Raw genomic sequence first — 26,140 nt, 5'->3', positions numbered from 1 at the left:
CCTGCATTTTGAGTTTCGAGTCCTTTCAAGTCCTTTTAACCACAGACTAATATACTAACACAGATTGTGTATGCTTTTCAAACGCTGTATTTATTTATTAAAACAAGTGCATTTTAAATTGCAGGAAAGAAAATTGTGCTGACATTGCACTTTATAATAGCACTATTAACCAGTCATTTTAAACATTAACTCATTCCTTTACAGAACAAACACATTGAAAAATAAAGTTCAAATGTACTTATTTGTACAAAAGTGTTAACATTGAAAAAACATGACATATATGTGAACATAACAAAAAAGTTGTACTTTTTATATGTCAGGGCCCTATGCTGCGTTGCATTTGCAAAAGACCAAATTAGCCAAGAGTCTGTCAGTCATTTGTGCACGATGGGGGCGTAGTATGATGCCACCATGGCTGAAAACTCGCTCCACTGGAGCACTGGAGGCAGGCACTGCCAAGACTCTCATGGCCACTCGGAACAGTGAAGGAAGAGTCTTCATGTTCAATGCCCAGAACAAAAGGGGGAGAGAGTTGTTTTGGGTTGGTGCACTACTTGTAAGTGTATCTTGTGTTTTTTATGTTGATTTAATTAAAAAAAGAAAGAAAAAAAAAATTATTTCTTGTGCGGCCCGATACCAATCGATCCACGGACCAGTACCGGGCCGCGGCCCGGTGGTTGGGGACCACTGAGGTAAACAACCAACAGTATGTCAGAAAGCTAGCTAAAACGGTACACATATTCATAATATAGTATACATTTTAACTGACCTTTATTTTACTATTTTTGTCTTTTTTTAGGTGGCTAAAATACGCGGTGCTGCTGACCGCCGTCTAACGTTACGTGTGATATATTGACTAACGTAACCCTGCTTTAAAAAAATCACTGAACAAAAGTATGAATAAGGTAGTGAACTGCAACAGATTCCCGTGTTTGCAATAACGTTATAACGTTAGCAGTGAGTTTACAGCCTCACTGATTTAACTACACAGCAAATAAAAGTCACGTTACTTAGCCAATAAACGTTATCTTACATTCAAAACTTACCGTTCTTTGTGCAACTTCAAATGCTGGACGAAGTTGGAAGTTGTTGCCTCTCCATCAGTAATTTTCGAACCGCATGTGTTGCATACTGCAAACCGTTTTGTGTTGACCACCTCGTAATTTTTACACCCAAACAAAATTATTTTAGGTATCATTTTTTGTTCACTGGCGTGTGGTTTGGACATGTCTTCTTCGTTGGTTGTCCTGCAATTTGATTGGATGAATGCTGTGTGATGAAAACAAAGTAGATCTAATTTGATTGGCTGTTGTACTTAGACCACACCAGCTGACACACGCAACGCTGATAGACAAGTACACAATGAAAAATACGGAGCGCTCCCGAATAACTTTTTCATCTTTGGGTTTTGGGGAAAGTAGCAAGTCATGTCAAGTCATGTCAATTCAAAAGGCTCAAGTCCAAGTGAAGTCACAAGTCATTGATGTTAAAGTCTAAGTCGAGTTGCAAGTCTTTTTACATTTTGTCAAGTCGAGTCTAAAGTCATCAAATTCATGACTCGAGTCTGACTCGAGTCCAAGTCATGTGACTCGAGTCCACACCTCTGGTGTTTCTCATAGGACTGCAATCTATTAGTGGTGGGTTGTAGTTGTTAAAATTGCAGATTCAAACTCATTAGCAAAAAATGACAAAAAAAAAAACATGCATGGCAAGCAGATTAATTATGTTTTAAAGACAAATTAATGAAGAGTATCTACAGGGGTTTGATTAATAATTAACTGGCAGACCAGGTACCTACACTGCAAAAAGTCAGTGTTCAAAAACAAGAAAAAAAAATGCAAAAATGAGGGGTATTTTATTTGAACTAAGCAAAATTATCTGCGAATAGAACAAGAAAATTCGGCTTGTCAAGACTTTTCAAAACAAGTCAAATTAGCTAACCTCAATGAACCCAAAAATACCTTAAAATAAGTATATTCTCACTAATAACAAGTGCACTTTCCTTGGTAGAAAAACAAATGAGACCTTTTTGCTCAATATGTTGAAAAATATTCTTAAATTAAGTAAATGCTAGTGCCATTATCTTGACATAATGATATGCGATCGGCATCATGATTTTTTTTTTTCATGCATTAAGTAAGAAATTATTACTTTGAAAAAGTAGTTTTATACTTGAGTGTTGATGACACAGCTTTGCAACAGTTGATATTCTCGTTTTTAGCATGTTTTACTCAATATAGGTCATAAAATCTCAGCAACAAGCTGTAATATCTTACTGAGATAATCAAGGACCAAAACCCTTAAAACAAGTAAAACATTCTAACATAAAATCTGCGTAGTGAGAAGAATGATCTTATCAGACAGAAAATAAGCAAATATTCCCCTTATTTGAGATGTTTAATTTTACTTAGATTTCAGTTTTTGCAGTGTACTCAGGAATAATTTCGCCACACCTGGTGTGTGTGTGACAATCATTGGTACTTTAACTTTAACTTTAGGTACACTGTAGGATGTGTTTATGAACGAAGGCGAACAGGTAGCACCATGACCTGGGCCGAATAAATCAATGAATAGATCAATTAATCGAACGATAAATTAAACTAACCTGACAATAACTTTAATTGCCATGTCTATATTTGTTTTCTTTGTCTTTCGCTTTCATACAGGGTGCAAGAGTGTTCAACATTGCAGAGTTTTTTGGAAAGTGATAGCAACAACAACCAAAAAAGACAACAAAACAAACCATTCGACGCAGTTTTTTTTCATCGGGTGGAAATCATTCAATCAAAGTGTATTTATATAGCCCTAAATCACAAATGCCTCAAACGGGCTTCACAAACGGAAACGACATCCTCGGATCTGAGCCCACAACCAGGCAAGAAAAAAACTCAACCCAATGGGAACAATGAAAAACCTTGGAAGGGAGCGCACCACCCTGGGTGAGCGGTGCAATGGATGCACAGTGGATATGTTTAAAGGCCTACTGAAACCCGCTACTACCGACCACGCAGTCTGATAGTTTATATATCAATGATGAAATCTTAACATTGTAACACATGCCAATACGACCGGGCAGAGGTGGGTAGTAACGCGCTACATTTACTCCGTTACATTTACTTGAGTAACTTTTGGGATAAATTGTACTTGTAAGAGTAGTTTTAATGCAACATACTTTTACTTTTACTTGAGTATATTTATAGAGAAGAAACGCTACTTTTACTCCGCTACTTTTATCTACATTCAGCTCGGTACTCGCTACTAATTTTTATCGATCTGTTAATGCACGCTTTGTTTGTTTTGGTCTGTCAGACAGACCTCCATAGTGCCTGCGTTTCAACAAATACAGTCACTGGTGACGTTCACTTCGTTCCACCAATCAGATGCAGTCACTGGTGACGTTGGACCAATCAAACAGAGCCAGGGGTCACATGACCTGACTTAAACAAGTTGAAAAACGTATTAGGGTGTTACCATTTAGTGGTCAATTGTACGGAATATGTACTTCACTGTGCAATCTACTAATAAAAGTTCCAATCAATCAATCAAAAGTGTGAAGGAAAAAAGACCCTTTTTTATTTCAACCGTACATCCCGTCAAAAGCCCAAAGACTGACTGCACAGTTCCTGTCTTCACAATAAAAGTGCCGCTCTATCGCGCCTGCGCTTTCAAAATAAGAGTCTCCGAAAGCCAGCGCAAACAAGCTAGCAAGCCACGGAGTTTGCCGCCAATGTATTTCTTGTAAAGTGTATAAAAACGAATATGGAAGCTGGACAAATAAGATGCCAAAAACCAACCACTTTCATGTGGTATTAGACAGAAAGGAGGAACTTTTTTTCTCCTCCATTTGAAAACGTGGACGTTATCAGCACTACTGTCTGATTACAATCAATGCAAGTCATCAGAATCAGGTAATACACCAACTTATATTCTTGTCTTCATGAAAGAAAGGAATCTATATGTGTTAAACATGCATGCATATTCATTAAAACACCTTTAACATGTAAACAAAAACGGCAAAATAAATAAATATAAATTATATACTGTATATATCAATGTATGTATATATATATATATATATATGTGTATATATATATATGTGTGTGTGTGTGTGTGTGTATATATATATATATACATTATGTATATGTGTATATATATATATATATATATTTATATGTGTGTGTGTATATATATGTGTGTGTGTATTATTATATATATATATATATATATATATATATATATATATATATATATATATATGATATGTGTGTGTATGTTACTCATCAGTTACTCAGTACTTGAGTAGTTTTTTCACAACATACTTTTTACTTTTACTCAAGTAAATATTTGGGTGACTACTCCTTATTTTTACTTGAGTAATAAATCTCTAAAGTAACAGTACTCTTACTTGAGTACAATTTCTGGCTACTCTACCCACCTCTGCGGCCGGGTTAGTTTACTAAAGTGCAATTTTAAATTTCGCGCGAAATATCCTGCTGAAAACGTCTCGGTATGATGACGTCAGCGCGTGACGTCGCGGATTGTAGAGGACATTTTGGGACAGTATGGTGGCCAGCTATTAAGTCGTCTGTTTTCATCGCAAAATTCCACAGTATTCTGGACATCTGTGTTGGTGAATCTTTTGCAATTTGTTCAATGAACAATGGAGACAGCAAATAAGAAAGCTGTAGGTGGGAAGCGGTGTATTGCGGCCGACTTCAGCAACACAAACACGGCCGGTGTTTCATTGTTGACATTCCCGAAAGATGACAGTCAAGCTTTACCATTGGCCTGTGGAGAACTGGGACAACAGAGACTCTTACCAGGAGGACTTTGAGTTGGATACGCAGACACGGTACCGTGAGTACGCTTCCAAACATTTGATCGCTTGCCCGTACGTGCGTGCCGCTATGTGCATGTCACGTACGTAAGTTTGGGGACTTTGGGGAAATATATGTGCTGTATGAACTTTGGGGAGGTGAACGGTACTTTGGGCTGTGGGATTGAGTGTGTTGTGCAGGTGTTTGAGTTGTATTGGCGGGTTATATGGACGGGAGGGGGGAGGTGTTTGTTATGCAGTATTAATTTGTGGCATATTAAATATAAGCCTGGTTGTGTTGTGGCTAATAGAGTATATATGTCTTGTGTTTATTTACTGTTTTAGTCATTCCCAGCTGAATATCAGGTCCCACCCGCCTCTCACAGCATCTTCCCTATCTGAATCGCTCCCACTGCCCTCTAGTCCTTCACTCTCACTTTCCTCATCCACAAATCTTTCATCCTCGCTCAAATTAATGGGGAAATCGCCGCTTTCTCAGTCCGAATCGCTCTCGATGCTGGTGGCTATGATTGTAAACAATGTGCAGATGTGAGGAGCTCCACAACCTGTGACGTCACGCTACTCGTCTGCTACTTCCGGTACAGGCAAGGCTTTTTTATCAGCGACCAAATGTTGCGAACTTTATCGTCGATGTTCTCTACTAAATCCTTTCAGCAAAAATATGGCAATATCGCGAAATGATCAAGTATGACACATAGAATGGACCTGCTATCCCCGTTTGAATAAGAAAATCGCATTTCAGTAGGCCTTTAATAATGTGAGAGTCCAGTCTATAGGGAGGTCAGCAAATTATCCTCTTGCATGTACAAAAAATACAATATTTATTGAAGAGCAATTTTTGCTAAAATAGATTGAGAGACAATTATATTTTTGTTTACTTATTTGGGACGATTTAAAGTTATTGACCTTCCATTCACAATAGTAAAAAACCCAAATGATTAATAAAAGTTTTAAAGAGTTACTTGCATTATTAGTTTTTAATATCATGTTTACAATAGTACTTGATTTTGTCTCAAAATAATGCTAACAATAATACCATTTATTGTCAATAATTTGTGGGACAATATATCGTCTAGCAAAATGTGTTATCGGCCCAGGCCTCGTAGCACCATATCTGTCTGTGGTGGTCTAAATTTATTTGTGGTGGCCCCAAACCTGTAAACCATCCTGTTTCCCCAAGGAAAACTCCCTTTGAAGTATTGTTTTTCTTTTTCCCTAAAGGCTTTCCCATTCCTGTAATTGAAGTTTTTTTTTTTTTTTCTTTTAATCCCATCCTGTCCACTCCACAATACTCGAAGAAGTCCAGGCCAAAATGTCAGGGCTACAAAATAAAAGCATACCGATGAAATAACTTGGTTGCGCCACAGTATGCAATCGGGTCTTTACACCAGCACACCGACTGGTGAGTTATACGCTCTCATTAAAAAGCAAAAGTGTTCTTGTTTTAAGTATATACTTTGATAGGTACCAACCAAAATTCCATCTGTAAAATCAGACAGTGCCATATTTCTATACCCGTGTTGCTTGTGATGTCACGTCCAGTTGCAGACTCCAAATCGGCTTGAGCACTTGGCGAGGAAACAATCGCTCAAGCAGCACGCAGGGCCAAACTACCTCTAGATAATTTTCAATGCCAACAAAGCGAGTATGCCTGAAAAAAAACACTTGAATGGAAAGTAAGGCATCACTATTCCAAAATGCGCTAGCTTGATGCTAATTTACATTGACTTTGCCATAGACATGCTATCGATTATCATTAGCAATTTTACATGGCGATTTCAACCCCTTTTCAAATTTGGTATTGAAAACTACAACTTACATGCTTGTTACAATCAAACAGCTGGTGTGTATTATATATACTATACTTACAGTATAAATACTTTGTAGGGCTCAACATAAGACGACACTGATGGCAAAGACTAATTCCTGCCCAGGCAGCACGCTATATATATATATATATATACTACTGCCATCTAAGTCTTGGAATTGTAACTGCACGAAAAGCTTAGAATACTTTCAAATTGTACTCAGAAATGTAATAAGAAAACAAGTTAGCACAGTTATCAAAATCATCTCATTTTTAAATGTTACATTAAAAATGTTGATTGTATTATTTTTTATATTATATTTATTAACACACAGAAAAGTACCAAAAATCCGTACCGCTGAGTAATTGTAATCATTCCAATGTACCGGGAATTGGCACCGTATCAATTCTTCCCTAATTATACAGTATTACTCTCTATTTGTATGTTCTGTATGCACTTTGGTACATACATATATTTCCCGAGAGGTTTCTCATATTTTTAAATGCAAACGGGCAGGCCGCCACAAATAAATGAACGTACGGTTAACACTACGAGCAATGTTAAAATGAATATGTCAACAAAAAATGAATCATGTAGACAACTTTCTACAAACACAACATTCAACCCCATTAATGAAAACATCATAAAGCTTTATGAGTTTTACGGCATGATGCATTATCGTGACACCGACATGCAATAAACCTAAATAATATCGCTAAGAATAAAAAGTTTTTTTTTTGTGAACAATAACAAACTTTTTTGCGGAAAATTAGAGAAACTTGTATAGAAAAGTAAGGGAATTTTGCAAGAAATAATAACCTTTTTAACAGAAAATAAGGGACATCAATTATTTTGCGAGAACATTTCCATTAATTTCCATAAAATGTCCCTCATTTTTTGTAAAAATGTATCTTATTTTCCTTAAAAATGGTCCTTATTTCCCTAAAATGCCTCTTACTTACCATTAAGATGTCCCTTATTTTGTGTAAAAAATGTCCCTTGTTTTCCACAAAATGTCGCTTATTTTGCGTAAAAATGCACCTTATTTTCCATTAAATTGTCCTTATCTTCCGTAAAATGTCCCTTATTTTATATAAAATATATATTATATATTAAATATTTATATAAAACCCTACTGTGCAATATTACCCTTCGAGTGCAATACGTCTGATTGTTATTTATTACTCTGGTACTCTTGTCTTGTTCTGTATATTGTACAGTATTTTGTATTTCTATAGTGTTTTGTATATTGTGCAGGATTGCTTATTATTCTTATTGGATAGTAGCCTGTTTATTTCAATTGTTAGTTTTTTTCTTATTGCCTGTTGTGTGATTTTTATTTTATTTTAATATTTATTTATTTTTACCCCATATTTGTTTCCACTACCGCACCTTAAATTGGAGTCCTTAATCTCGTTATATGCAAATATAATGACAATAAAGTCTATTCTATTCTATTCTATTCCATAAAAATGTTCCTTATTTTCAGAGACATTTTCTGTGAAAAAAATTTCTTTTCCATAAAAATGACCCTTATTTTGCGTAGAAAATGGCCATTATTTTTCATAAAATGTACCTTATTCTCCATAAAAATGTTTTTTTATTTTTATAAAATGCCCCATATTATGTTTATATGTGTTGGCCCTGAGATGAGGTGGCGACTTATCCAGGGTGTACCCCGCCTTCCGCCCGAATGCAGCTGAGATAGGCTCCAGCACCCCCCGCCACCCCAAAAGGGACAAGCGGTAGAAAATGGATGGAATATTGATAAAGCTTGTATGGTGATACTGTACCAACACGTCCGACATCATGGTTATTTGCATCGATTTCCACAATCTGCAAAGCGATGGTCCGAGTGTTCAAAGGCAGATGTTGGTTGCATTAAAAGAAAGTGGGTCAACCTCAGATTGCTTGAGGTGAATTATATAAACCCGACAATGGGATTAACTGAGCTGCTGAAAGAGTGTCAGCTGACACGATTTACACACAACTGTCTCTGTGTGCGTCTGCAGAGCACATGCTTTGTAGCCTCTGTCCCGCGTCTCATCGCGCTGCCCCCTGTGACTCCAGTCAGACTGCTGTGGCCATGTTTTAAAGAATGTTCCTCACAAGTCTTATATTGATTCTAGGGCACGCCGCTCTCCTGTTTAAGTCAAGCTTGAGACTCTGTTCGGACTCGAAACATGTTCAAAGCATTTTATTAGTTCGACTTACAGACAGTGCGAGCACCCTTTAAGAAAAAAGGAGAAAAAATAATGAAAAAAGGAGGAACATTTCTATGCCACACCAGCACCGCGGGCACATTTTGAAAATCGAGACTAAATTACCTGCAATTAGGTGCATTTCTACACTTTATTTTACCTTTAGATTTATTATCATCTACCAACCTCTTTTAAAGTTAAAGTTAAACCAATGATTGTCAGACACACACTAGATGTGGTGAAATTCGTCCTCTGCATTTGATCCATCCCCTTGTTCACCCCCCTGGGAGGTGAGGGGAGCTGTGAGCAGCAGCGGTGGCCACGCCCGGGAATCATTTTGGTGATTTAACCCCCAATTCTAACCTTTGATGCTGAGAGCCAAGCAGGGAGGTAATAGGTCCCATTTTTATAGTCTATGGTATGACTCGGCCTACCGATCTCAGGGCGGACACTCTAACCACAAAGGCCATTTTGGCTGTCCTTTTGACACTTACGTGTAATGTAACACTGATGTTTTTTGTTTTTTTCCTAGATCATTTACTACCATTATTATCATTAAAAATTCTATAACATGCATGCAAAGAACTCAGAAAACGTTTCCCATTTGGCGACTCTACTCTGTAGCCACGCCCTCCTCGGGTAATATATGACCGGTGTTGTGACCTCTGTGTACATTCAAAAATAGACCTTCTTGCTGGCTACTAATGAATACTCTAGAACTACAACTGGTTCGGAACTAACATTGTTCGGATTTAAATCATCCAAATATGATTAGCAGCAAAGTAGGAAGCCATCAACGATGTGGCCCAGACAGCGAACGCAGGCGACAACAAGTAAGATAGCTAGATGATGCTAACTGTGCTAAGTAGCGAGCTTGTTTTGGCAGAAAAGTGATATTTTGACGCGAAAATTTATGTTTAAAAATGCGGATTTCCACTTTTTCACATGCCTGAATTTACGATATATGTTTATTACTCACTTGTGTCTGGATCCTAAAATTCATTGTTCAGAAGCACAACATAGTGCAAACAAGACAAAAACCACCATAATATTATGGTACTAAGATGGTTGTAAATCCTTAAAGGAATGTTTCTGTATATGCAGTGGTTTAGTGATTCCCAACCACTGTGCTGCGTCTAATTCTACTTATTTAGCCAGAATATTCAAATGTATTTATTTTTTTCATCTGTATCTAGGGCTGCTCGATTAAACCCATTCGTTTGATTATATAAAAAAAAGCTTTGATTTATAATCTGTTGCTTCGATTATTTGTTACATCAGTGTAAGTAATAAAAATGGTGAAAATACAGACAATATACATACATATACATATATATGTACTATGTATATACATATACATATATATATATATATATATATATATATATATATATATATATATATATATATATATATATATATATATATATATATGTATGTATATATATGTATATACATAAATAAATGCACACACACATATATATATACATACACATATATATATATATACACATTATATACATACACATATACATACACACATATATATATATATATATGTATATATACATACATACACATATACATACACACATATATACATATATATATATATATATATATATATATATATATATATATAGTCGAGGTTTTTGTGGTTTATCCGTTATACAGTGCCCAATACCGGGGAAAAACACAAAGGCTATTTCATCCCTACAAGCCTGTTTTGCAGGTTTCCCTGCTCTTCGGGGGATTGTATTGAATCAAATCAATCAATAATCAATCAAATCCACTGAAGAGCAGGGAAACCTGCAAAACAGGCTTGTAGGGATGAAATAGCCTCTGTGTTTTCTTCCTGACCTAAAGTATACATATATATATATATATATATATATGTATTTATATATGATATGTATGTATTGCCATGAGGTGGCGACTTGTCCAGGGTGCACCCTGCCTTCCGCTGGGATAGGCTCCAGCCCCCTCGCGACCCCGACAGGGACAAGTGAATAAAGCCAATAAAATCCCCTGACGAGAAGGGAAACCAGCGAAACAGGCTTGTAGGGATGATTTAGCCTGTGTTTTTCCTGACCTAACGTAAATACATATATATATATATATATATATATATATATATATATATATATATATATATATATATATATATGAGATGGCGACTTGTCCAGGGTGTACGCCGCCTTCCGCCCGATTGTAACTGAGATAGGCTCCAGCATCCCCCGCGACCCCAAAGGGAATAAGCGGTAGAAAATTGATGGATGGATATACATATATATATATATATATATATATATATATATATATATATATATATATATATATTTATTTACGTTAGGTCAGGAAAAACACAGAGGCTAAATCATCCCTACAAGCCTGTTTTGCAGGTTTCCCTGCTCTTCAGGGGATTAAAAATTATAAAAATGGATATTTATTTATTTATATATGTATGTATTGCCATGAGGTGGCGACTTGTCCAGGGTGCCCCCTGGCCATCCCGACGGGGACAAGTAGTATAAAACGGTTGGATGGAGTTTCAAATTAATATTGGCTATTTAATTTTCCTTCCAATACTTCTTAGTAATGTAATTGCCCTTATGACGACGCTGAAGCCACCTGTTGCCATTCACAAATAATTCACTTTCACATATTGAAATGTAAAATGCGTGCTGAATAAAAGTTGGCAATCACGGCTGTCGTGCGTGACGTAGTCAACTACTTCATCCTATCACAACATAAACACCGCTATGCTCAAAAGGTGTGTGCATTTCAAAAATGGTGACTCAAACCATGTGAGTGACAGGTGTCACACATACTGCACCTGGCCATATGACACTCATCAGTCATACATACATTGTGCAAAAATAATAGCAACCCCCCCTTACGTACACGCAGTGACCAGACATGTGTCGTCTTACCCAAACAAAGCTGCACAACATAGGCGTAGTAGGACCAAGCCACTATGAGGGCGATGAACAGGACGGGGATCCAGTAGAAAACTCTCCTGCAGCCCCATTTGACATTCCGCGAGCCCGACGGTGCCATCGTCTAGGAGCGGATCATAGCCAGTGCGCGTTCACGTCCGCGTGTTTACGCGCCTAAGTGTGCGTGCGCGCGCGTCTCGGTGTCTCCCTGCCCCAAACGCATCGTCTTTCATCTCCACGCACCATGTGACGCCGCGGCGTGCTCACACGCGCCACACTACAACACCACCAGGAGCTCCGCCCCCCCACCCTTCCCCGCCGGTTGCCATGGCGGCCGCAGGATGCTGCAACGCTGGCACATTTTCCCCCACCTGAACCGGATGGGTTCACTGGGTTCATGTGGGCGGCAGCCAGCCCGGTGGACACGCAGTCACGCACGCCGTGTCAGCCCACGGCGATGTAATATTCATAAGGCAAGGAACGCTCCAAATCATTCTTGTATAAAAAGGTGAGCGCGTTCGTGGGAAACTTTTTGTGCGTCGCAACACTGGTTTACTAATGCATGTCTTCTCCCGCCCCCGCGTGGTTGAAATGTGTATTACAAGGATTGACAGTGCAGAAAATGAATGGACGAGTGTTCCATGCGGGGAGTCACTCCTTGACAGTGTTGGGTTAGTTACTGAAAACTAGTAACTAGTTACTGGTTACTTTGTTTCAAAAGTAACTCAGTTACTTACACCAAAAAGTAATGCGTTACTGTGAAAAGTAACTATTTAGTTACTTATTTGTTTTCCCTTTTTTTTAAAGGGGAACATTATCACAATTTCAGAAGGGTTAAAACCATTAAAAATGAGTTCCCAGTGGCTTATTTTATTTTTCGAAGTTTTTTTCAAAATTTTACCCATCACGCAATATCCCTAAAAAAAGCTTCAAAGTGCCTGATTTTAACCATCGTTATATACACCCGTCCATTTTGCTGTGACGTCACACAGTGATGCCAATACAAACAAACAGTAAGGTATAGCGACATTAGCTCGGATTCAGACTCGGATTTCAGCGGCTTAACACTGTCTGATAAGATAATTACTAACAACTATGAACTAGGTTTACAGCATATGAAACACATTTGGCAACAACATGCACTTTGAGAGTGCAGACAGCCCATTTCAGGCGCGCTAAGAACATATATTTTTCCACGATTTCAGCACTCAGGTTAACCATACCTAAATAGACACAAAATACTGCATTACACAAGACTACCCGAATGTACTCGAATGATTGAAAAAAATAAATGTTTTTAAGCTAAATTATTGGTAAACACAGTTTATGCATAATAATTTACGTAAAACCGCGAGTAATGAATAAAGTTTTCATCAATTTCATCAAATATATGGTCTTTTTTTCTGCAACATCAAGGTATATATTGACGCTTACATAGGTCTGGTGATAATGTTCCCCCTTAAGGCTCCCATTAATGCCCTTTTAGCCTTCATTTCAGTACTGTTATTGCACTGGAGAATAATACAATCTGTTGATCAACTTGACATGCATTTGCATCACTGAACTCTGCTAAGCAATGTGGTCTACATACAACACACAAAGACAAAGATATGTTTCAAAGGGCCAATTTATTTCAGGCCAGAACAAATTGACGAAACTATTTTAAATAGCTGCAACATAATGGCACTTTAACTTTAACTTTAAGTAGATAGGATCTTTGATCCAAGACACAACTTACATTTAACTAAAATGTTATTTTATTTGTGCTTGACAAAAGAAAAGTATTGAGAATGTCTCCATGTTAAGAAACTCAACTTCTGGCTTCGCCAGCATGTCTTGTTAGTTGTTATGAGAGTACCGTATGTGTGTGTGTGTGTGTGTGGCCCTTTAAGATATGACAGCATGTGAAGTGAGTGACGTCAGTGAGTGAGTGGGCGACAGAGGGACCGGCGACAGTGAGTGCGTGCAGGTGCTCAAGCTTGGTGGATGGCTGCGTCCAATAAAGTCACAAAGTTGCAACAAACCGCCGGCCTCGTCATTCGCCCTCAGCTGTAAAGACCCACTCCCGGGTAAAGTGAAGGTTGCTAGCCCCGAAGTACATAGGCCCTGGAGGAACGTCTCCCCTGCGCCCCTCAACTTCGGTATGGGAGTCCCCCCGACCCCCGCCCACAGAAAGGACGCCTTTTCTTTTCCACTCCAATAAAACACACTCAGATCTTCTGTTTCTAGCCGATACTACATAAAAAATAACGCAGTAACGCATCATGTAGTAATGGTAACGGAGTTACTGAATATAAAAAAGAACACGTTATATTACTAGTTACCGCCGAAACTAACGGCGTTACAGTTCCAACACTGCTCTTTGACTTCTTGTTATAGACCAAGGGTCAGCAACCCAAAACGTTGAAAGAGCCATACTGGATCAAAAAAAAAAAAAAAAAAATCTGTCTGGAGCTGCTAAAAATTAAAAGCCTTATATAAGTGTTATAATGAAGGCAACACATTGATTGATTGATTGAACCTTTTATTAGTAGATTGCACAGTGAAGTACATATTCCGTACAATTGACCACTAAATGGTAACACCCAAATAAGTTATTCAACTTGTTTAAGTCGGGGTCCACGTTAATCAATTCATGATACAGATATATACTATCAGCATAATACAGTCATCACACAAGTTAATCATCAGAGTATATACATTGAATTATTTACATTATTTACAATCCGGGAGGTGGGATGTGGACGGGGTTGGGGCGGGGGTGGGGGTTAGGTTTGGTTGATATCAGCACTTCAGTCATCAACAATTATATCATCTGAAAAATGGACATTGTAACAGTGTAGGTCTGACTTGGTAGGATATGTACAGCGAGCAGTGAACCTAGTGAGCTCAGAAAGCATAAGAACAAGTACCGTATTTTTCGGACTATAAGTCGCAGTTTTTTTCATAGTTTGGTGCGACTTATACTCAGGAGCGACTTATGTGTGAAATTATTAACACATTACCGTAAAATATCAAATCATATTATTTAGCTCATTCACGTAAGGGACTAGACATATAAGATTTCATGGGATTTAGCGATTAGGAGTGACAGATTGTTTGGTAAACGTATAGCATGTTCTATATGTTATAGTTATTTGAATGACTCTTACCATAATATGTTACATTAACATACCAGGCACGTTCTCAGTTGGTTATTTATGCGTCATATAACGTACACTTATTCAGCCTGTTGTTCACTATTCTTTATTTATTTTAAATTGCCTTTCAAATGTCTATTCTTGATGTTGGGTTTTATCAAATAAATTTCCCCCAAAAATGCGACTTATATATGTTTTTTCCTTCTTTATTATGCGCTTTCGGCCGGTGCGACTTATACTCCGGAGCGACTTATACTCCGAAAAATACGGTACTTAAAGGACAAAAACGTTAGTCATTATCACCTTAGAGTTTAACAACAATAAAATGGGGAAAATAGAGCAAAAAGGCACAACGTAAAGAGAAATGTTTATGTCTTTGGAATATTGAATTGTATATTTTTTTTTTTTTTTTTTTTTTTTTTTACAGAATTAGAGAAATATATAACAAATGGCCCCTCCATATGTAAAAGTTTGGACTCTCTTGGACAAATGGGGAATTGGAAGGCAGCACGATGCAGTTTTCATGTTGTCATCATGCTTGTGGGTTTTCTCACAGTCTGAAAACATGCAGACTCTAAATTGTATTATGAATGTGAGTGTGAAAGACCGTATGTCTATCATCAGTCCTTCCAGGATTGTATATGATTTTTTTGTGTGTGATTGTGGCGGCCAAAAATGGTCTTTTTCAAAAAGTTGCAATGTTTTTAGGCACATTTTTGATTACACTTGTGATTTTATGAATTTGTTATCTATGTTTTAAGTGTTCTTTGTAACCTTAACCTCAAACAGCACAGGATTTCATCAAATACTGGATTGATGTTTTACTCATTTTGTACCACACAGACTTAAAAGTGGACACAAGATGGCTCATGAACACCGTAAGCCAGGGGTCTCAAACTCAATTTACCTGGGGGCCACTGGATGCAGAAACTGGGTGATTTCTTAAAAAAAATCTAACATGCACTTTTTAATGAATTCACCTTCTTTGAATGGCTATCCGCCCCAGCAACATACTTGCCAACCCTCCCGATTTTTCCGGGAGACTCCCGAATTTCAGTGCCCCTCCCGACAATCTCCCGGGGCAACCATTCCCCCGAATTTGTCCCGATTTTCACCCGGACAACAATATTAAGGGCGTGCCATGATAGCACTGCCTTTAGCGTCCTCTATAACCTGTCGTCGCGTCCGCTTTTTCACCATACAAACAGCGTGCCGGCCCAGTCACATGTTGTATGAGGCTTCTGCAGACGCATGTAAGTGAGTGCAAGGCATACTTGATCAACAGCCATACATGTCACACTGAGGGTGGCCGTATAAACAACTTTATCACTGTTACAAATATGCGCCACACTGTGAACCCACACCAAACAAGAATGACAAACACATTTCGGGAGAATATCCGCACCGTAAGACAACATAAACACAACAGAACAAATACCCAGAATCCCTTGCAGCCCTAACTCTTCTGGGCTGCAATATACTCCCCCGCTACCACCAAACCCCGCCCCCCCCAACCCCGCCCACCTCAACCGACGCACGGAGGGGAGGGTTGATGTGTGGGGCCGCAGGGTTGGGGGGGGCGGGGTTTGGTGAAAGCCAAATACAACATGCGACTGGGCTGGCACGCTGTTTGTACAGGTTGTAGAGGGCGCTAAAGGCAGTGACATCACGGCACGCCCTTAATATTGTTGTTTGGGTGAAGACATTCGAGAGAATGGTTGCCCTGAAATTCGGGAGTCTCCCAGAAAAATCGGGAGGGTTGGCAAGTATGACGCTGTCAAGCGCCATTCATATAAAACTTGCGGGCCGCACTAACATAAAATTTTCATATTAAGGTGCGGGCCGCAAAATAACGTCTCGCGGGCCGCAATTGGCCCGTGGGCCGCGTGTCTGAGACCCCTGCCGTAAGCCATTGGTGACCAGGAAAGACAAAGTGGATAATGGAAGTGTGCTTACCTTAGAAGTGAAGAATACTCTGGATCCGTCTGGAAAGGGTATCCTACCAACATGAGAGGTAATCATGAGTGTAAAAAATGACCTCTTTGTGGAGCTCGTATGCTCTTCCTGCACAGGTCCTATGGTTTTCTACCACAGTCCAAAAACATGCATCTTAGGACATTGTAATTTCCATACAATTGTTTGTCTATCTATAAAATATGTGCCCTGGCGATCAGTCAGCTGGGATAGTCTACAGCCTCACCCAGAACCCTAATGAAGACAAACAGTATAAGTAATAGATTAATTCTGAGATACAGTTTAGTCCCTAAACTGTATCTCAGAATTAAAAGCCCTGAACTCTAGGGCTTTTCTTTCTGCTCACAGTCCCTTCTCCTGTCAAGTGGAACAGATATTGTTTAAATTATTTATCGCTTTTCTTAAATTAAGTTAGGCCTTGAAGTATGCAGGCTCCATGGAGTTAGGCTTTTATTAACTACTCTTCGGGGGTTGGCTATAATTTATATTTAGCTACAAGAGGAAGGAACCGGGTATCAAAATGTGCTAAAACGCTAATAAATTATTATGAACCACTGTAACTGGAGGCAGTCTGCAATCAATACAATAAGCTTACTATTTCTAATTGTCTGTCAGGTTGATTGATCTACTTTTCTGAATAATTGTATGGTAGGGTTTGTTTTGGACATGGTTGATAAGTTACATGATTACATTTAAAACATTCAACGTTTCTAAAAAGGAGTAGGCAGAAACCTAATCCTACCCCTTCTCCATGTCTATTATAGAAAATATCATTCATGCCATATTTTTTAACACATGTATGTTCCATGAACTCTGCTTTTTTCTCACTTCTCCGGTTAACTATAGAACTACAGGAAAATCCATCCATCCATCCATCTTCTTCCGCTTATCCGAGGTCGGGTCGCGGGGTCAGCAGCCTAAGCAGGGAAGCCCAGACTTCCCTCTCCCCAGCCACTTCGTCCAGCTCTTCCCGTGGGACCCCGAGGCGTTCCCAGGCCAGCCGGGAGACATAGTCTTCCCAACGTGTCCTGGGTCTTCCCCGCGGCCTCCTACCGGTCGGACGTGCCCTAAACACCTCCCTAGGGAGGCGCTCGGGTGGCATCCTGACCAGATGCCCGAACCACCTCATCTGGCTCCTCTCGATGTGGAGGAGCAGCGGCTTTACTTTGAGCTCCCCCCGGATGGCAGAGCTTCTCACCCTATCTCTAAGGGAGAGCCCCGCCACCCGGCGGAGGAAACTCATTTCGGCCGCTTGTACCCGTGATCTTGTCCTTTCGGTCATAACCCAAAGCTCATGACCATAGGTGAGGATGGGAACGTAGATCGACCGGTAAATTGAGAGCTTTGCCTTCCGGCTCAGCTCCTTCTTCACCACAACGGATCGATACAGCGTCCGCATTACTGAAGACGCCGCACCGATCCGCCTGTCGATCTCACGATCCACTCTTCCCTCACTCGTGAACAAGACTCCGAGGTACTTGAACTCCTCCACTTGGGGCAAGATCTCCTCCCCAACCCGGAGATGGCACTCCACCCTTTTCCGGGCGAGAACCATGGACTCGGACTTGGAGGTGCTGATTCTCATCCCAGTCGCTTCACACTCGGCTGCGAACCGATCCAGCGAGAGCTGAAGATCCTGGCCAGATGAAGCCATCAGGACCACATTATCTGCAAAAAGCAGAGACCTAATCCTGCAGCCACCAAACCAGATCCCCTCAATGCCTTGACTGCGCCTAGAAATTCTGTCCATAAAAGTTATGAACAGAATCGGTGACAAAGGGCAGCCTTGGCGGAGTCCAACCCTCACTGGAAACGTGTCAAACTTACTGCCGGCAATGCGGACCAAGCTCTGGCACTGAGCATACAGGGAGCGGACTGCCACAATCAGACAGTCCGACACCCCATACTCCCCGAGCACTCCCCACAGGACTTCCCGAGGGACACGGTCGAATGCCTTCTCCAAGTCCACAAAACACATGTAGACTGGTTGGGCAAACTCCCATGCACCCTCAAGGACCCTGCCGAGAGTATAGAGCTGGTCCACAGTTCCACGACCAGGACGAAAACCACACTGTTCCTCCTGAATCCGAGGTTCGACTATCCGGCGAAGCCTCCTCTCCAGTACACCCGAATAGACCTTACCGGGAAGGCTGAGGAGTGTGATCCCACGATAGTTAGAACACACTCTCCGGTTCCCCTTCTTAAAGAGAGGAACCACCACCCCGGTCTGCCAATCCAGAGGCACCTCCCCCGATTTCCACGCGATGCTGCAGAGTCTTGTCAACCAAGACAGCCCCACAGCATCCAGAGCCTTAAGGAACTCCGGGTGGCTCTCATCCACCCCCGGGGACTTGCCACCGAGGAGCTTTTTAACTACTTCAGCAACCTCAGCCCCAGAAATAGGAGAGCCCACCACAGATTCCCCAGGCACTGCTTCCTCATAGGAAGACGTGTTGGTGGGATTGAGGAGGTCTTCGAAGTATTCCCTCCACCGATCCACAACATCCGCAGTCGAGGTCAGCAGAACACCATCCTCGCCATACACGGTGTTGATAGTGCAGTGCTTCCCCTTCCTGAGGCGGCAGATGGTGGTCCAGAATTGCTTCGAAGCCGTCCGGAAGTCGTTTTCCATGGCCTCACCGAACTCCTCCCATGTCCGAGTTTTTGCCTCTGCGACCGCTGAAGCCGCACACCGCTTGGCCTGTCGGTACCTGTCCGCTGCCTCAGGAGTCCTATGAGCCAAAAGAACCCAATAGGACTCCTTCTTCAGCTTGACGGCATCCCTCACCGCCGGTGTCCACCAACGGGTTCTAGGATTACCGCCACGACAGGCACCAACTACCTTGCGGCCACAGCTCCAATCAGCCGCCTCGACAATAGAGGCGCGGAACATGGTCCATTCGGACTCAATGTCCAGTACCTCCCTCGTGACATGTTCAAAGTTCTTCCGGAGGTGGGAATTGAAACTCTCTCTGACAGGAGACTCTGCCAGACGTTCCCAGCAAACCCTCACAATGCGTTTGGGCCTGCCAGGTCTGTCCGGCATCCTCCCCCACCATCGCAGCCAACTCACCACCAGGTGGTGATCGGTAGAAAGCTCCGCCCCTCTCTTCACCCGAGTGTCCAAAACATGAGGCCGCAAATGCGATGACACAACTACAAAGTCAATCATGGAACTGCGGCCTAGGGTGTCCTGGTGCCAAGTGCACATATGGACACCCTTATGCTTGAACATGGTGTTCGTTATGGACAATCTGTGACGGGCACAAAAGTCCAACAACAAAACACCGCTCGGGTTCAGATCCGGGCAGCCATTCTTCCCAATCACGCCTCTCCAGGTTTCACTGTCGCTGCCAACATGAGCATTGAAGTCCCCCAGTAGAACGAGGGAATCACCCGGGGAAGCACTCTCAAGTACTCCCTCGAGTGAATCCAAAAAGGGTGGGTACTCTGAGCTGCGGTTTGGCGCGTATGCGCAAACCACAGTCAGGACCCGTTCCCCCACCCGAAGGCGGAGGGAAGCTACCCTCTCGTCCACCGGGTTGAACTCCAATGTGCAGGCTCTGAGCCGGGGGGAAACAAGAATTGCCACCCCAGCCAGTCGCCTCTCACTGCCGGCAACGCCAGAGTGGAAGAGAGTCCAGCCCCTCTCGAGAGAACTGGTTCCAGAGCCCTTGCTGTGCGTCGAAGTGAGTCCGACTATATCTAGCCGGAACTTCTCCACCTCGCGCACTAGCTCAGGCTCCTTCCCCCCCAGCGAGGTGACGTTCCACGTCCCAAGAGCTAGCTTCTATAGCCGAGGATCGGACCGCCAAGTGCCCTGCCTTCGGCTGCCGCCCAGCTCACATCGCACCCGACCTCTATGACCCCTGCTATGGGTGGTGAGCCCATTGGAGGGGGGACCCACGTTGCCTCTTCGGGCTGTGCCCGGCCGGGCCCCATGGGGACAGGCCCGGCCACCAGGCGCTCGTCATCGTGCCCCACCTCCGGGCCTGGCTCCAGAGGGGGGCCCCGGTGACCCGCGTCCGGGCGAGGGAAATCTGGGTTCCTTGTCAGTGTTCCTCATAGAGATCTTCGAGCTGCTCTTTGTCTGATCCCTCACCTAGGACCAGTTTGCCTTGGGAGACCCTACCAGGGGGCATAGAAGCCCCCGGACAACATAGCTCCTAGGATCATTGGGACACGCAAACTCCTCTACCATGTTAAGGTGGCAGCTCAGAGAGGAGTACAGGAAAATACTCCACTTAATCCAGAGCCAGAGTCGTGTATAAAGAGAGTATGGCCAACTCGGTTTCAGGCAATCTCCTCAATGATTGGTCAAAAGGCACTCAAGTGACTACAGGGCGCCATGACTGCTACCAACTTTGGAGCTGATGCTTTGTGTTTGCGGCGCTTCCTTGTTAGTTTTGTCAGCGTGTAATAAAATGCCCTGTTGTGCAGCAATGGGCTCTTCCACACCTGAGAATTGTGGAAAGCTTTTACATGGCTTTCCCCACAACCCAGAAAGAAGACAAATATGGGAAGTGAAAGTTCGCCACCACTTGTGCGAGGTAAACACGCCGTCTGCGTTTTGTTCAGGAGAGAACACGCAGAAGCTAATACAAATAATTACAAATTAAAGAGATGGTTTGACAAAAACAGACTACCTTTGAAACTCAGTAAAACTAAAATAATGCTATTTGGTAACAGCAGAAGAGAAAGTCAAACACAAATACAAATAGACGGACATTGAACGAGTAAAAGAAACAACATTTTGGGTGTAATGAAATATGACAAAATTAACTGAAAATCTCATTAAAAATACAACATAAAGCGGCAAAAATGTGTCAATAATAAATAAAGCAAAGTAATTTCTGGACCAAAAGTCTCTCCATGACTTTGTGTTACCATATTTGAGTTATTGTTCAGAAATATAGGGAAATAACTACAAAAGTACACGTAATCACTTAGCATGTTACGAAAAGGAAAGATCAGTTATAATAATACATAAATAGTAATACGTAGTGATTACCAATACATTGGAGTCAGACACCACAGTTGACACATAAGTCACAATTTCTCTGTGATTGTTGGTCCAAAATAAATGAAAATGTTGGCAAAATGAGAGTAATAAGTATAAATGTGAAGTTAATTATATTTACATAGCACTTTTCTCTAGTGACTCAAAGCGCTTTTACATAGTGAAACCCAATATCTAAGTTACATTTAAACCGGTGTGGGTGGCACTGGGAGCAAGTGGGTAAAGTGTCTTGCCCAAGGATTGAACCTGGAACCAGGCCCGGCCCTAACCAATCTGGCGCCCTAGGCAAGATTTTAGATGGCGCCCCCCCACATCGGCAGTGAACTGTATATACTCACAAGAAACCAAATAGCTTTGTCTTTGACCTTTTTTTTACTTAAAGAAAGCAAATTAACAATCAGAATAGTTAACAAGATAAAAAAAATATGAATAAATAAATGAATGCAAAAAATAAAAAATGAATATATGAAATACAATATTTTTTACATACATATTGCTTAATTAACATTAATGATGTGCACTTTAACAACTAGGCTTACAACTATACCTAATGGGTGGAAAAGTGACTATTACCTGCAGGGCAAACATTAGCTAACCAGAAGGCAATAACAATGTAAACAAAAAATACCTGCTTAAAAGATCTAATACAAATGTCCCTGAGGAATGTAAGGTGGGAGTACTGTAATTACCTAACGTTACATTATTATTTTCCATAACAATTTAGCCCCCTCCACAATATTAACCCGACGTTAAAACAGAACTAGCTATTTATTGATTAGCAATTGCCGAATCATGTAACATTAGCTTAATGCTAAAAAGCCAGGTTACTATCACATTCTGTAACAGACAAATAATTTCATGTAGGCTAACGTTACCTACCTGCTACCTCTGTCTTTTTCTCGTTTCTCCTCCTCTTCTTTTCTCTTTTTTCTTCCCTGGGCACCTGACAGTTTTGGCCGTTTTGACATCTTGTGTTGATTTTTTGATGTGGTGACGTCCAAAAAGAGTCTTGATACGGGAAGGGAGGGGGCGCACCGGGTGAAGGGGGGGGGGGGGGTTGTAATGTTGTAACAAATAATATTTCTATTATATAGGCTTTACTTTGCATTTTAATTAACGTGGCATTATTTTTTGTATTTAGAAATAATAGTACCGACTTTTTTTTTTTTTCTCCAACATTTGTGGCACTGGCGTGGCGCCCCCTGATGGACGGCGCCCTTAGCATTTGCCTATACGGCCTATGCCACGGGCCGGCCCTGCCTGGAACCCTCAAGTTGCTGGCACGGCCACTCTACCAACCGAGCTATACCGCCCAATAAGTTATTTTTGGGTCGTTCTGTGTATTTGTTTACGTTTTTTGCGTCTTAAAGTGTCTGCTGGTCACGAAACTCTGCAGGAATGTAGCAGCAGAGTGCGCCAAATACAGTTGCAAAATTATACTTTTACGAAATAAAAGCATGTTTTATTGCAAGTTTATGAGCTGTGGTATGTTTTGTCGTTTTATTTTGGTTTATTTCGTCAGAAAAACTAACGTCAAAAGGACAACAATTGCACAAGTCCTTGGTAGCAGTCATGGCGCCTGTTGTTTGGTTGGCCATGCTCTCTTTATACACGACTCTGTCCAGGGCGAGTCAATGTTGCCCTCGAGTGGTGGAAAGCAGTAACTGCACCTATCAAAAAACCACAATCTTGAAAAACACGGCGAAAATGTAATTTTATCATTGATACTGTAAATTGATAATCGCATGTAGTAAATGATGACACTGCAATAAAATGTCTGTGCTCTAGTAAACAGTCTGTAACATCATTAAATTAAAAAAATAACACTGCTAACCACAATAATATCAAAGAGTGTGGCATGGAATTTGTCAAAACCAATAAATGTTAAATTTTGGATAATAATAATGATAATAATAATAAATATAATATAATATTAAACATTTTCAATACAAAAATAAAGACAAGTAAATGCCTTGCAGGGCCATATCATATTTGTATTTGTACATGTATTAATATATGCATATGTATTAATATCCATCCATCCATCCATCCATTTTCTATCGCTTATCCTTTTCAGGGTCGCGGGGGGTGCTGGAGCCTATCTCAGCTGCATTCGGGCGGAAGGCGGGGTACACCCTGGACAAGTCGCTACCTCATCGCAGGGCCAACACAGATAGACAGACAACATTCACACTCACATTCACACATTAAGGCCAATTTAGTGTTGCCAATCAACCTATCCCCAGGTGCATGTCTTTGGAGGTGGGAGGAAGCCGGAGTACCCGGAGGGAACCCACACAGTCACGGGGAGAACATGCAAACTCCACACAGAAAGATCCCGAGCCCGGGATTGAACTCAGGACTACTCAGGACCTTCGTATTGTGAGGCACATGCACTAACCCCTGTTCCACCGTGCTATGCAAATTCAATACAAATACAAACACAAAATCAAGCATATTTATATTCAAATCTCAAAAATATATTTACAAATACACGTTTATTTATACAAATTCTTGATTTATTTGTATGTCACATTTTTATATGTATACATTTTATTTGTATATATTTTCAAATCTCAAAAATGTATGTACAAATACGCGTTTATTTATACAAATTATTTATTTATTTATCACATTTGTATTTGTATATTTATTAATATATGCATATGTATTAATATCATATTGATATATATAAGTTGATGTGAGACAATTCTACTTCCATAAAATTGTAGTACTACGCTGCAAAAAATACACAACAATACATTTTAAGACAAAAAAAAACTAGGGATGTCCGATAATGGCTTGTTTGCCAATATCCGATGTTCCGATATTGTCCAACTCTTAATTACCGATACCGATATCAACCGATACCGATATATACAGTCGTGGAATTAGCGTATTATTATGCCTAATTTTGACAACCAAGTATGGTGAAGATAAGCTCCTTTTTTTTTAATTCATAAAATGAAATAAGATAAATAAATTAAAAACATTTTCTTGAATAAAAAAGAAAGTAAAACCATATAAAAACTAGGGATGTCCGATAATGGCTTTTTGCCGATATCTGATATTCCAGTATTGTCCAACTTTAAAATTACCGATATCAACCGACACCGATACCAACCGATACATATATACAGTCATGGAATTAACACATTATTATGCCTAATTTGGACAACCAAGTATGGTGAAGATAAGGTACTTTTAAAAAAACTGAATAAAATAAGATAAATAAATAAAAAACATTTTCTTGAATAAAAAAGAAAGTAAAACAATATAAAAACAGTTACATTGAAACTAGTAATTAATGAAAATGAGTCAAATTAACTGTTAAAGGTTAGTACTATTAGTGGGCCAGCAGCACGCACAATCATGTGTCCTTACGGACTGTATCCCTGCAGACTGTATTGATATATATTGATATATAATGTAGGAACCAGAATATTGTGTGAATGAGTGTGAATGAGTGTAAATGGGGGAGGAAGGTTTTTTGGGTTGGTGCACTAATTGTAAGTGTATCTTGTGTTTTTATGTTGATTTAATAAAAAATAAAAAAATAAAAATAAAAACCGATACCGATAAAAAAAACGATACCAATAATTTCCGATATTACATTTTAACGCATTTATCGGCCTGCCGATATTATCGGACATCCATACTTGCCAACCCTCATGAATTTTCCGGGAGACTCCCGAAATTAAGCGCCTCTCCGGAAAACCTCCCGGGACAAATATTCTCCCGAAAATCTCCCGAGAGGCCACGCCCCCTCCAGCTCCATGCGGACCTGAGTGAGGACAGCCTTTTTTACAACTGGGTGACACGAAATAAATCATCCAGACTAGAGATCAATTGTATTATTATGTTTATCTTACCTACAAATAAATATATTTATTAATTAAAAAAATTAAAAAAAAATTATAAATTTTTACTATATTTTGCTAAAAACATCAAAATTAATTGTATTTTTTCTGACTCCTTGTTACATCCAGGCATTTGAATTATACATTAAAATAAGCATATTTGAAATAATTAATTTTAAATTATCATAATAATTCATTTAAAATGACCATATTTAATTATTAAAATAATTGCTTGTTTATCAACAACTTTAGCAGTTTATTCATTACATTTTGAAGCTCTCAGAAGCCAAGTTATGTTATATTCCTTAAGATTTATTTATGCAAGTTTGAAGTATCAATTATCTAAACACAGTTTTGTTTG

At 40.3% G+C, this 26,140-nt stretch overlaps 1 protein-coding gene across 2 annotated transcripts in view; it reads right to left on the bottom strand.

Annotated features, from left to right (window-relative positions):
* zdhhc2 (zDHHC palmitoyltransferase 2) overlaps positions 1 to 12,025 on the bottom strand; it is a 36,429-nt gene extending 24,404 nt beyond the window's left edge. For both annotated transcript variants that reach the window (XM_061927834.2, XM_061927835.2), the window contains exon 1: positions 11,780 to 12,025. In XM_061927834.2, the coding sequence (XP_061783818.1) occupies positions 11,780 to 11,906 (127 nt within the window). In that variant the 5' untranslated portion in view covers positions 11,907 to 12,025. The remainder of the gene's footprint in view (positions 1 to 11,779) is intronic.
* Positions 12,026 to 26,140: the final 14,115 nt, after the last annotated feature.

The sequence above is a fragment of the Nerophis lumbriciformis genome, linkage group LG35 (genome assembly GCF_033978685.3).
Source record: "Nerophis lumbriciformis linkage group LG35, RoL_Nlum_v2.1, whole genome shotgun sequence".
Classification (NCBI taxonomy): Eukaryota; Metazoa; Chordata; class Actinopteri; order Syngnathiformes; family Syngnathidae; genus Nerophis; species Nerophis lumbriciformis.
The sequence above is the reverse complement of the archived record's forward strand: the minus strand, read 5'-3'. Positions and strand labels throughout refer to the sequence as shown.